The sequence below is a fragment of the Panthera leo genome, chromosome B1 (genome assembly GCF_018350215.1).
Source record: "Panthera leo isolate Ple1 chromosome B1, P.leo_Ple1_pat1.1, whole genome shotgun sequence".
NCBI classification, from domain to species: Eukaryota; Metazoa; Chordata; class Mammalia; order Carnivora; family Felidae; genus Panthera; species Panthera leo.
This window is the reverse complement of record NC_056682.1, coordinates 154,770,323-154,784,701: the sequence shown is the minus strand read 5'-3', so window position 1 is coordinate 154,784,701 and position 14,379 is coordinate 154,770,323. Positions and strand designations below refer to the sequence as shown.

Here is a 14,379-nt window from a genome sequence, read left to right as displayed (position 1 = left end):
ATATAAGAAACAAAGATCACAGAAAATAACTAAGCTTGGTTATCAGTGTATCTACCTTGAAGGAACTAGAAGATCAAAGTCAATAACTAATAAATCCAACAATAGCCATCAAAAAAGTTCAATGAAAGTTATTAAGAAAATTTCAAAATTTCGTTTAACTGGGGAAAATAGAATGATTAAACAATGAAATATTATTATAACCAAAATACAAACATTTTCAAAAATTATCTTATTCCAACTTATTTAAAGACAATTCAAACAATGGAGATCAATTTGGAGATCAAAAATGGAGATCCATTTAAAAGAAAGTGAAGACAAAATATTTTAAAAGTTTATCCTCCAAATTAAAGAATTAGTGCAATTCTAATCAAAATCTCAATATGATTCTTTGAGTTTAAAATCCAAAAAAATAAAATAAAATAAAATTCAGAAGAAAAAAAGTAAACAAATCTATATCTTTTTAATTTGGAAAAGTAAGGGAAAAATTGGAGCAGTGGTTTCACACTTGGACATATAAAGCTTCTGTTACAAGAACAAGACAAGTCTAGTGTAAGACAGTAGAGCATGGTAAAGAAAGTGATAAATGAGAAGGCAGGTATATTCCCTGTCTAAAATATTTTAGTCAAATCTTTAAAACCAGTATGCATTTGCCTTGCTTTTTATCTTCCTATGCTCTTTTGAATTGATCACATTTTTATTTTATTTTATTATTACTGTTTTTTTAAATTTATATCCAAGTTAGCATATAGTGCAATAATGATTTCAGGAGTAGATTCCAGTGATTCATCCCCCATATACAACACCCAGTGCTCATCCCAACAAGTGTCTTCCTTAATGCCCCATTGCCCATTTAGCCCATCCCCCATCCGCAACCCCTCCAACAACCCTCAATTTGTTCTCTATACTGAAGAGCCTTTTATGTTTTGTCCCCTCCCTGTTTTTATATTATTTTTGCTTCCCTTCCATTATGTTCATCTGTTTTGTATCCTAAATTCCACATATTAGTGAAGTCATATGATATTTGTCTTTCTCTGACTGACTAATTTTGCTTAGCATAATACCTTCTAGTTCCATCCATGTAGTTGCAAATGGCAAGATTTCATTCTTTTTTGATCGCTGAGTAATACTCCATTGTGTGTATATGTGTGTGTGTGTGTGTGTGTGTGTGTGTGTGTGTGTGTGTGTGTCTTTATCCATTCATCTGTCAATGGATGTTTAGGCTCTTTGCATACTTTGGCTATTGTTGATAGTGCTGCTATAAACATTGGGGTGCATGTGCCCCTTCAAAACAGCACACCTGTATCCCTTGGATAAATACCTAGTAGTTCAATTTCTGGGTCATAGGGTAGTTCTATTTTTAATTTTTTGAGGAACCTCCACACTTTTTAGCAGAGTGGCTGCACCAGTTTGCATTCCCACCAGCAGTGCAAAAGTGATCCTCTTTCTCTGCATCCTCACCAACATCTGTTGTTGCCTGAGTTGGTAATGTTAGCCATTCTGACAGGGGGGAGGTGGTATCTCACTGTGGTTTTGATTTGTATTTCCCTGATGATGAGTGATGTTGAGCATTTTTTCGTGTGCAGTTGGCCATCTGGATGTCTTCTTTGGCAAAGCGTCTATTCATGTCTTTTGCCCATTTCTTCGCTGGATTATTTGTTTTTTGGGTGTTGAGTTTGAGAAGTTCTTTATAGATTTTGGTTACTAACCCTTTATCTGATATGTCATTTGCAAATATCTTCTCCCATTCATTTAGTTGCCTTTTAGTTTTGCTGATTGTTTCCTTCACCTTGCAGAAGCTTTTTATTTGATGAGGTCCCAATAGTTCATTTTTTCCTTTTGTTTCCCTTGCCTCTGGAGACATGTTGAGTAAGAAGTTGCTGCGACTGATGTCAAAGAGGTTTTTGCCTGCTTTCTCCTCTAGGATTTTGATGACTCCCTGTCTTATTTTAGGCTCTTCATCCGTTTTCAGTTTATTTTTGTGAATAGTGTAAGTAAGGGGTCCAGGTTCAATCTTTTGTATATCACTGTCCAGTTTTCCCAACACCATTTGCTGAAGACACTGTCTTTATTCCATTGGATATTCTTTCCTGCTTTGTCAAAGATTAGTTGGCCATACATTTTGGGTCCATTTCTGAGTTCTCTATTCTGTTCCATTGATCTAAGTATCTGTTTTTGTGCCAGTATCATATTGTCTTAATGATTACAGCTTTGTAATACATCCTGAAGTCTGGAATTGTGATGCCTCCAGCTTTGGTTTTCTTTTTCAGGATTGCTTTGACTATTTGGGTTTTTTTCTGGTTCCATAAAAATTTTATCATTGTTTGTTCTAGCTCTTTGAAGAATGCTGGTGTTATTTTGATATGTAGATTGCTTTGGGTAGTATTGACATTTTAACAAAATTTCTTCTTCCAATCCATGAACATGGAGTATTTTTTTCACTCTTTATATCTTTTTCAGTTTCTTTCATAAGCTTTCTATAGTTTTCAGTGTATAGATTTTTCACCTCTTTGGTTAGATTTATTCCTAGGCATTTTATGCTTTTTGGTATAATTGTAAATGAGATCGATTCCTTGATTTCTCTTTCTGCTGCTTCATTATTGGTGTATAGAAATGCAACCGATTTCTGTGCTTTGATTTTATGTCCTACAACTTAGTTGAATTCATGGAACAGTTCTAGCAGTTTTTTGGGTTTTTTTGCTTTTTTTTTTTTTTTTTGGTGGAATCTTTTGGGCTTTCCATGTAGAGTATCATGTTGTCTGCAAGGAGTGAAAGTTTGACTTCCTCCTTGCTGATTCGGATGCCTTTTATTTCATTTTGTTGTCTAATTGCTGAGGCTAGGACTTCCGATACCATGTTGGATAACAGTAGTGAAAGTGGACATCCCTGTTGTGTTCCCGACCTTAGGGGAAAATCTCTCAGTTTTTCCCCATTGAGGATGATATTAGCGGTAGGTCTTTCATGTAAGGCTTTTATGATCCTTTTATCTCTACTTTCTTGAGTTTGTTTTTGTTTTTTTTTTTTACCAATAAAGGATGCTGTATTTTTCAAATGCTTTCTCTGCATCTATTGAGAGGATCATGTGGTTCTTGTCCTTTATTTTATTAATGTGATGTATCATGTTGATTGATTTGCAGATATTTAACCAGTCCTGCATTCCAGGTATAAATCCCACTTGATCATGGTGAATAATTATTTTGTGTATTGTTGGATCCAGTTGGCTAGTTGAGAATTTTTGCATCAGTGTTCATCAGGGAAATTGGTCTGCAGTTTTCCTTTTTAGTGGGGTCCTTGTCTGGTTTTGGAATCAAGGTAATGCTGGCCTCATAAAATGAGCTTGGAAGTTTTCCTTCTATTTCTATTTTTTTGGAACAGCTTCAAAAGAATAGGTGTTAACTCTTCTTTAAATGTTTGATAGCATTCCTCTGGAAAGCTGTCCAGCTCTGGACTCTTGTTTTTTAGGAGATTTTTGGTTTTCACATTTTTGGTTGAATATTCTTTGCCATAATGTCTAGGGGGAAGATACATGGAAGTTAGTTATTGTTTTAACCACAGTTTATTATTATTATTATTGTTATTATTATTATTATTATTATTATTTTACAGTAATTCTTAATGAGGGGATAGATCTTTGATAGTCATTGCGTTGTTTGTTTTTTACAAACTGTAACTCCTCATGTTGTGCAATGCTGTCCCTGATGAGAAGTAATTACCTCCCTGAGAGTCATTACCTTAGTTAAGCACAGATTAGAATAGGTTTTATAACTTTTTATGTATATTTGTGGAGACAAATGCATGAGTATCATTGATCTAAAGTGAAGCAGAAATCTTTCTTTCAGTATTTGGTTTATGTAGTTAATCAACAGCAACCTCCAAAATTTCTGGATTTTATTCTATGGATCAGAAATCTCAATCACCAAATTGAAGTGTATTGCTGCCTTTCTGCCATTCCTCTAAGGCTGAGAGCCCCTGTCAATTCCTGCCACTGTGGCTCTTCCTGCCACAACTCAGCCACAGTTTGCTAGAGTTCTCATTGGAGAGAGAATGGAAATTACGGCAAACCAAGTTCAGGACTTGACTGTCAATATCCTCATCCCACTCTGCTGCCTCTTTGATATTCCAACCCCCTTAGGGATATACACAGTGAGATCTCGTGCTACCTGAAGTATCCCTGTTGAGCACTCTTGAAGTTACATGCTTATCCCAAGAACAGAGGCAAATGTGACATTTAAAGGGACTTTTTACTTCAAACTGAATGTAGGGGTGACAGTTGCACAAGCAGTTACTTGTCAGAGTTTAATCACTAAAATCTATAGACTTTTTCCCCAGGTTTAGTATACTGAGACCTTCTTTGAGAAAAATATTCTGATTTACTTGAAAACACTTCAGATTTAGAGTCAAAATACTACTGGCCTTGCAATTTACTAGCTGTGTGTGCTTGAGCAAGTTACTCCATTTCCTCTGTTTGTTCCTTTGATTTTAAAATATGAATATATTGACATAATACCTACCTTTATTTCCCATAGTGACATGGTTGCATAAATGGAGATGATGTCTGTGTGAATGCATGATACTTATTATACATGGTGAAAGTCATGTTCCTTGCTTAGACATGAAATCAATATTATTTTATATGCTGAGATTATCTTGAATCAACATAATGTAAAAGATGCTTATTTTTATTTACATGATCAATAAAGTTTCAAACCAGTTCATTTGTAATGACACAGGACCTTAAAAATAAAAAGTGATTTTGCAATCAAGTGTGCAAATAAGGTAAACATTAGGCATTTTTATAATTAAGATAATGTGAAGTTTTTAATAAGCTGTATTACACATGGACTGCTAACAGTGCACAGTCACTGTCTTACTTCTTTTATAACAGTGCCTTTAGTGTTCCACTGAAACATGGCCAATGAATGTACAATATTCTTAGTTACTATTATGAGGGGCTCTGTATATTACATCTCCACTGTGTCTGCCGTTAGCTAGAAAAATGCTGGGAGGAACAGCAGCTTCTATCAACAGGGAGCCATATTAATTATTTGAAATGTGCCTCATAAGAGGAATCAGCAGAGTTTATTGCAAGTCGAATATTACTTGAAACGGGAAGGTTACTCTAACTGTTATCATAATCTATGTATCATTAACTTTCCTTGTTTAGGAAAAGAGATTAACAACCCTGTAAATGGCTATAGTAAATGTGTAAAATATAACTGCATATTCCCATTGTAGAAGGAAAGTGGTGGGTCTTCCACTCATACCCAAACCTTTTTTAGAAATAGCTTTAAAAAGTAGCTTTAGCAATTGGACTGACTCTGTGATCGTGCTTTCTTACCTCATGATTCTAATTGCTTACAGAATCATCAGTATGCAACGAGTAGCTACTTTGAACATTAGAAAAATTTTTAGTTTTTAAGCTAGCAATTTTTTCAATCAGCATCTTGGCCTTCAAATCAACACCTTAACTCGTAAGACAGAAAGTATATTACAAATATGTTTGTGAGCTGGCAGAATGTTTTACAAGGAATAGAAAATGAATTCATCTGCCTACTTTTTTTTAAACATTTATTTATTACTTTTGAGAGACAGAAAGAGACAGAGCACAAGGAGAGGTGGGGCAGAGAGAGAGGAAGATACAGCAGTAGGCTCCAGGGTCTGAGCTGTCAACAACAGAGCTGGACATGGGGCTCAAACCCACAAAATGTGAGATTATGACCTGAGCTGAAGTTGGACGCTCAACCGACTGAATAACCCAGGTGCCACAATCTGCCTACTTTTTATATCATGGCTAATTATTGTTTTTTCCAAAAAATACACTTAGCACCAAGGGGTACTTTTCTTCAAATAACAGAAGTAAATTATAAAAAAATAAAATACAAATTAACTAGTTATAAAGTTATCTAAGTAAGTGCTATCGGAGTGTTATTTGACATTGATGCCAGTCTGAAGACTGTATATTACTGGTCTGCAATGAAATAAGTGCGTAAATTGAGAATAAGTCTTTAGAAACAGGGCAAATTGACAGATTACGTATTGTCTGTTTAATAACAATAAAAAATGTGGACTTGTTTTTTCATGTCTTTTTTCCTTCCATTTTATTATTTTTTTGTAAATCATTTATATTGTATTTTTAAAAGTGTCATTCCACAATGAGTCTGTAATCCAATAATAAGAAACGGTAGTTAAGAAGGACTGATATGGGGCGCCTGGGTGGCTCAGTCGGTTGGGCGGCTGACTTCAGCTCAGGTCATGATCTCGCGGTCCGTGAGTTGGAGCCCCGCGTCGGGCTCTGTGCTGACCACTCAGAGCCTGGAGCCTGTTTCGGATTCTGTGTTTCCCTCTCTCTCTGACCCTACCCCGTTCATGCTTTGTCTCTCTCTGTCTCAAAAATAAGTAAACATTTAAAAAAAAAAAAAAAAAAGAAGGACTGATGTGATTGGTTGGTGTTTGGATGATGCATAATGCTCCTGTGTTTGAATAGATCTGTCGACACAGTTTGATGACAGTTATTTCAGTGTGAAGAAAGATAATGTGATATCACACAAATCAAATATATATATGTATAAAGGCGTAACTTCAATGTCTTCTTAATATTTATTTTTGGGTCAACAGGGCAGGCACATCATGGGCAGGTGTCATACATCTCTCCTCCAATTCACCTGGACTCTGAGCTAGAAAGACCCCCTGTGAGAGGTGAGTTGTTTATTATTATTATTATTACTATTACTATGGTTATTATTATTTAAAGAAAAAGAAACTATTTGTTATTTTGATGGAGACAATTAAATTATAGATAGTTATAAATATGTATTTTGCAATACAGTACCTGTTTAAAAAGCAGGGGTGGGGGGTGGGGATTGTGTATAAAGAATTTGAGAACAGAAAGAGCAAATCTTATTCATAAACTAAAATATGAAATACCGTTCTGAGAAATATTCATAAAACAAAATAAGAAATAGAGCTATATTGTGATTCAACTAATGGAGGACTAGTTGAAAACTAACCTAGATTCAGAGATCACCAGATAACCATTACTTTTTTTTTTCACTAAAAGTTTCTTCTACTTATTTTAAAAGAAATTAAGATGCCTTAAACTAAGTCATATTGACATTTATTTCCTTGCAACATGATATTTTATATTTTATTATGTTTTAAAAAATCATTATGGCATTAATATCATCATTTAGTTTTTAAAATATATGTTAAAATTACGTTTTTTAAATTGATACCATCAGTTTAAAGATTTTTAAAAATGACCAGCCATACAAAATAAAAATTAAAAGTAACATTTGTTTTCCCATATCTAAATACAGAATTTTTATACCTTTAAATAAATATTATTAATTATTTTCAAAATGTATTATAATGTTCAAAGTTGATGAAATTGATATAGACTTTTTTTTTTATAAATACCAAATATTCTAAGGTTAATTTGTTTTTTCAGATTTAAGTGATTCAGGATATTTTCTTATACCTTCAACAGTATCAATCACTTGATACAATAAAAGTCATTAGGTCTGCCTTTTATGAGCAAGTTTTCTGTACATGTTTTTTCCTCTGCCAGGAATCTCTTACCTTTTCTTTTCTGCCCAGTTAGTTTCTGCCAGTGTTTGAAGGCTCTGCTTTATCTTCAGTTCCTCTGTAAAGGCTTCCTTGGCTATGCACTAGGGAGAAGGGAGTGTATCTGTTCTCTGAATATCCCCTGTGCTTGCCTCAGTTATTACATTTAAGACATCCGTGTCTTATTTTTCAGCATGCATATTTCCCTTTCCTTCTGTAAGGTCCTCAAGGACAAAACGTGTCATAATTATTATTTCTCCTTCAGCCACTGCTCTATGCTTTGGACATAGGAGGAACTTATACACTGATTTTTAAGTAACTGAAAGTGAAGGTGACAACCTAGGTTCTGAAGGATGCATCCTCCTTTTTCAAGAAGAAAAGGAAGAAGGGATGATAATGGAATTCCATGAAATGGAAGCAGAACGAACCAAAACACAAAATTGTGAAAGTTGTGACATTTTAAAGAAATGTGCTTGGTGCACAGTAAAATGAGAGCAGTTCTCAAGGAAGAGACTGAAAAGATGTGGGAAGGCAAATTGGGAAGGATTCTGTATCACATGACAAGGTTATATTTTATCCTGGAAAAAAAAGGTTACGAAATACTTTTTTTTAAAGTTTATTTATTTATTTTGAGGGAGACAGAGAGAGTGAGCAGGGGAGGGGCAGAGAGAGAGAGGGAGAGAGAGAATCCAAGCAGGCTCCATGCTCTCAGTGCAGAGCCCAAAGGGGGGCTCAAATCGACAAACCATGAGATCATGACCATAGCCGAAACCAAGAGTCAAATGCTTAACTGAATGAGCCACCCAGGCACCCCTGCAATACTTTTAATTTTTAAAATTTTTTTTCTAAAATAAAATGAAAATAAAAATTGTTTTTCTAAATTAGTGAGGTTTTGCGTTATAACACTATGTTCTTGGTATAAGAAAAAGATCTCTGAAGCCAGTGTAGATAAGAAGAGATTAACAGAGGGGAGGGAGTTTCAGTCATCCGGGTAAAAGATTACTGGGAAATTAGAAACGTGTCTGCTACTATGGCAAGGTCTTCAGTTCCTCTGTCAGGGCTTCCTTGGCTATGCACTAGGGAGAAGGGAGTGTATCTGTTCTCTGAATGTCCCCTGTGCTTGCCTCAGTTATTACATTTAAGACATCCGTGTCTTATTTTTCAGCATGCATATTTTATACTGAAGAGACATAGCATTTGAGTGAACAGACTTAGGGAAAAGGAGCAGAAATGCCTCTAAATTAATATGGATTAACTGCTTGGATGCTTAAGACATAATCCTTCATCATGAGGAATAGATGAATTTTAAATTGGTGCATTGTTTTAGACATGTTAATCCTTAGTAGAATATTGTCCCTACCAAAGATGGAGGTCCATTTATGCAAGTTGGTGACTTTAATATAATTCATTTCTTCTGACATCCCAGTCTGATTTGGGAAGAGTGTGGTAAAATCAGGCGTAGGGTAGTATAACAGTACACTCCAAAATGTAGTAGTTTAAAATAGGAAACATTTATTATAGTTCTCACACTTACTTGAGTTGTGTGTGTGCTAACTTGGCTGAAGTTAGATGTTTAGGAGCTAGCAAGTTGGTTGGTTTTATAGGGGAAGGAACTCAGTCACATGCTTGATAGTCACCTTAATGTCATCTGGGATGAAGGCCGTATGGCTGTCATCACCAAGCAGTCTAGCACAGGCTCATTCTCATTATGACAGGATTCCCAACAATAGGCAGACAAGTCCCAAAGATCAAATATTTTTCAAGACTCTGCTTGTATCATGTTTGTTATGTCTCATTGGCCAAAGTAAGTCACATAGCCAATCCCAGACATAAAAAGGGAGAAAAAGACTCTATATGTTGATTGGGAAGCCACAATCCAAAGGACCATGGATATAGAAAAGAGGGGAACTGGGATCATTTCAGACTACCATAGCAAAGCTGAAAAGGGTAAAATGAATTTAGAGTGAAATAAGACAAACATTGGTAAAATGAAGGGATTTAGAGGCAATTAACTTAAACATGGGAGTTCCAGACATTTTATCATTAGTTTCCTCAACTACTAGGCAGAAGATCAGAAATAACAACTTTACAGTGTCTTTGTGAGGATTAGGGATAATATAGAATAGAATTTGTCATGTGGTAGGCCCTAGATAAAAAATGTGGCTATTACTATGTACTTTTGTGGTCACTTCTATAGCATATGGGAGGAAATTGGAGTTTGAAGCCAGGCAAACCAGTTAAGACCTTAAACAGCTTCTGTCTGTCATCTGTAAAACAAGGATAATAATGTCACCTGAGCCAAGTTCATTAGGGTAATTACATAAAATAATAAGTATCAAGTTCCTGGCAAATACTTGGCATAAACTAGACCCTGAAGAGTTAGAAGGTAGGTAGGCATTATTAAAAGTTACCCCTTAAAATGGCATGGTCTTGGGGTGCCTGTGTCTGACTCTTGATTTCAGCTCAGGTCTTATCTCACGGTTCATGCATTCAAACCCTACATTGGGCTCTGCACTGACAGCTTGGAATTCCCTTTCTCCCTCTCTCTCTGCCTTTGTCTCTCAACATAAACTAAACTTTTTTAAAAAATAAATAAAATAAAATGACATCATCTTGGTCAAAATAGTGATGGTATTGACCTGGTAAGGAATGAATTACTAGAATCCAACACTCGTCTCTGCTGCTCTCTCCCTCAAATCGCACTCTTAGAATGATTGTCTTGATAACTTCTAGTTCTCTTAGCATTCCTTTCCATGCATTGACCCAGAGTCATTCCTAGACTGTTCTGTGATTAATACAATTACAGTTAAGAGTTATTAGCTCATGTGCCACAATACTGCAGTATTCAAAAGAGGACACTTCAATAGGTAAATAAAGAGATTTGTATAAATCACCATAACACTGAAAAAAATCTTGGCCTTTAAAAAAAACTATCTAGTAATTCATTTAAAAACAAATATTAATAATGGGATAGAGTTGCCATAGTAACGCCATTACTTTGGAGCCACAACGTATTTCCCTTCAACTTTCAGCCATCACCCCTCTTCATTTGTTATTTTTAATTAACTATATACTGTAATTGATATTTTGTATGCAGTCAAATTATATAAATGAACTCTAGATATGTCTATTACTGTCTATATCTAATACAGAGAGAAATTCTGAGGTATATTCTAGGTTTTTATAAGAATTTATACAATAAGATATCAGGTTCTTTAAATAATATGGAATTCTAGCTCCAATACTTGGATTTTTTTATGTGAGATATATAAAAACATCCTTTGAAGTATCTAAAAACTGACATTACCTAACCTGCTTTCCTTTTTCCATTTTTCTGCTACTATAACTATATACATATTGAGAATATAAGACATTTGAGCTGATATTTCAAAGTCTATATTCTGTGTCTCTATATTATCTTATTTTCCCTTCCTATACCAATTTCCACTAGTCTACCTGCATGTTGATGTCTTAGGAATTATTGCTTTATATGTTAATTCTTTATGTATTTTGTAGGCTTATATTTTTATAAGAAACGCATATTTAATTTTCTGACATTCATTAAAGTAGCCATATAAAACAGCAATGTCTCGGGGCGCCTGGGTGGCTCAGTCGGTTAAGCGTCCGACTTCGGCTCAGATCATGATCTCGTGGTCCATGGGTTCAAGCCCCGTGTCGGGCTTTGTGCTGACAGTTCAGAGCCTGGAGCTTGTTTCAGATTCTGTGTCTCCCTCTCTCTTTGACCCTCCCCCGTTCATGCTCTGTCTCTCTCTGTCTCAAAAAATAAATAAACGTTAAAAAAAATTTAAAAAAATAAAATAAAACAGCAATGTTTAAAATGTTATTAATATGGTTACCAATATTAACACAAGGGACTCTTCAATAGAAAATGTTAACTACCTAACACTCAGAAACACATCAGATTGCTTCAGATATCTTGTCATTTTATTCTGTTCTCATCTGAAATATTTTGAATTAGTTGGTACTTTTTTATGTATATATAGTGATTGTGCTCTGAGTATTTGAGATAGTGAGCTAATAATTGGTAACTTTGGAATTGTGTTGTGAAATAATATTCTGAAAAATAATTAAATAATTATATCTCAGGGGTGCCTGGGTGGCTCAGTCGGCTACGCATCCAACTCTTGATTTCAGCTCAGATCATGATCTCACAGTTAGTGAGATCGAGTCCCACATCAGAGCTTGGGATTCTCTCTCTCTCTCTCTCTCTCTCTCTCTCTGCTCCTCCTCCCCTCTCTCTGAAAATAGATGAACATTTAAAAAAGTAATAATGGGATACCTAGGGGTCTCAGTCAGTTGAGCATCCGACTCTTGATTTTGGCCCAGGTCATGATCTCACAGTTTTGTGAGTTTGAATCCCATGTCACTGACAGTGCAGAGCCTGCTTGAGATTCTTTCTCTCTGCCCATCCCCAGCTCGCACTCTTTCTGCCTCTCTCAAAATCAATAAATAAACTTAAAAATATAAAAATAAACCAATAATAATAATTATTATATGTCAAAAATCACATTTTTATCATATTTTCTTTTTTTATCCCCTCAAGTTCTTTATCACCTGTGAATCATTTTGATTTTAATCCACGTGTCACTATTTTCCCTCCTTTCGGTTGTCTTGATTTCTTTCAGCTTTCTATCATTTTTTAGGGAAAAAAATACGACATTCATGCATTTGTTTGTCATAATATGTTTCTTTTTCAGTATTGTGCATTTTAATTCTGACCAACATGCTCTTAGTAACCATAGGAAAATGTACTAGCAAGTTACTAAATGGCCTTGAATAAAATGTAATCTACATTTCAAAATAGCAGGAGTTTATTAATTCTGTGGAACTTACCCACAGATAAGTAAATTTGAGAGATTCTGTTCTTTAAGTCTAATGGAATCATACGTGGCATTTGGTTACATAATTTATGCCTGTGATGGCTTTATCTGCATTCTTCAATTTACAGATTTTATTACTGAATAGGGGTGTAAATTCCAATAGTTTACTAGTGCATTAATGTCACAATACATTACAAGGTAATTAACCAGAGCTGCCACTATAAATAGAAAAATTGTCACAGCCCTCACTATAAACTACTTAATAAAAATAAGATCCTGAATCAGCATTCACCACTATAGTAATTTTTCTTGCCATATGTCTCGTTAATCAGGACTTAAAAAAATAGGCTCATCTAGAAGCACTATTATTTTTAAACCTTTCATTATTAAAACTAGTTTGTTATAATTTCTAGTAAATTTAATGGGATTGATTATATGTTTCTGAATGCAAATATGTTCTACATGCTTTTGAGACATGTTTCCCAATTTTTTATACTATAATTGGGAATGAAAAACTACTTCAGTGGTTTTGTAGCAGATTTGTGAATCAACGCATTGGAGTTCTTAGCAAGATTCATTAAGAGTCGCAGTTCTGGAAAAACAAAAACAAACCAAGTTGCAGTTCTGAAGGTCATGTGTCCTCTCCAACTGTGCTTTGTCCCTGACCTTTCCTTTGCCTCCCTAGTACTCATAATACAAAACCTCTTACCCCAGAGTGTGTCTGTATTATGGGCAGAATGACTCAATGAAGTGCTTGGGTGGGAGATTGTTTGGAAGCTGAATCAGAATCCTATCAGCAGAGGTGTCTATTATTTGAGATTCAGATACACCAGTTGAGGCATGCCCTGGAGTTGAGACCTTATTGTTTTGTTTTTGATGTTGTTTTGCTTCATGGTTTTCCTGTGTAATTGTGTGAGAGCCTTAGCAATTATAGAACCCAACCTAGGAATTCTTCATAACATCACTAGCAGTTCAAATTAGATAAATTCCTGTCAAGAACTAAGAAAAGACATTCTTTTCTGAAAAAGTCTGAATGATACTTCTGATGTTCTACTGTATAAAAAGTTTGACAGTTACTGGTACTCTCCACCTTCCAATACAGTAAACAACTAGTAATAAAGCTGGTGAAACCAGTATGTTTACTTTGTATAATCTTTCTTTAGGTAAGATCTTATATTTAATTAGAAGCTTAATGTCAAATAAGCTAGAATATTTGGGTAATTGGGAGATTACATCTATTTTTTTTTTAGTTTGCTATAATAGAGTAATATAAATATGGTTCAGTTGGCACATAATCAATGAACTAGAATAATGCCAGGCATTAAGTTTCATGTGCAAATGGAATTACATTCAGCAAATCCACGTTGAAAATATTTTGTAAAGTTCAAAATAAACAGATGGTCCTGCCTGGTGCATCTATATTAAAAATAGGCTATAGCCAAAGATTTAGCATCACACATTAGAGACATTAGCGCACGATATTGTCTAGTGGAATGTAAAAACATTTGAGATTGATTAAAATAAAATAAGAACAAGACATCTGGCATTCTTATTGAGGAGACTCCAGGCCTATTTTTTAGTATTCTTCGTGTGTTTTTTTTTTTTTTCTAACTTATCTTGTTAGCAGACATTATATGGTAGAACATAATTTCCTAGTTTTAGCCACCCTTAACCCAAGGGAATAAACATGAAACTTACATATAACAGATTGCTTTGACCACGTTAAATAACGTGCTTTTCCCTCACTTGTAAATGCCAAACATTTTTTTGTACTGTGTGTTAAAGTACACTGCGAATACCTACAATATAGAGATTGTTAATGGTAAACATCATTCCCATTTATGGAGTATGTGTCTTGTGTCAGACACAGGAAAAAGTATTTTATCTGCATTGTCTCATTTAAGTCTTACAAGGACACTATCACTTTTTCATTCAGACTTACTCGTCATCATCATCGTATTTCTAGAGTCATGTATAC

General features: G+C 34.8%; 1 protein-coding gene across 1 annotated transcript in view; it reads left to right on the top strand.

Annotated features, from left to right (window-relative positions):
* The window catches only part of ADGRL3 (adhesion G protein-coupled receptor L3), a 690,326-nt gene that overhangs the window by 451,839 nt on the left and 224,108 nt on the right, over window positions 1-14,379 (top strand). Inside the window, exon 10 of the mRNA XM_042936279.1 lies at window positions 6,613-6,693. Coding sequence (XP_042792213.1) covers window positions 6,613-6,693 — 81 coding nt within the window. The remainder of the gene's footprint in view (window positions 1-6,612; window positions 6,694-14,379) is intronic.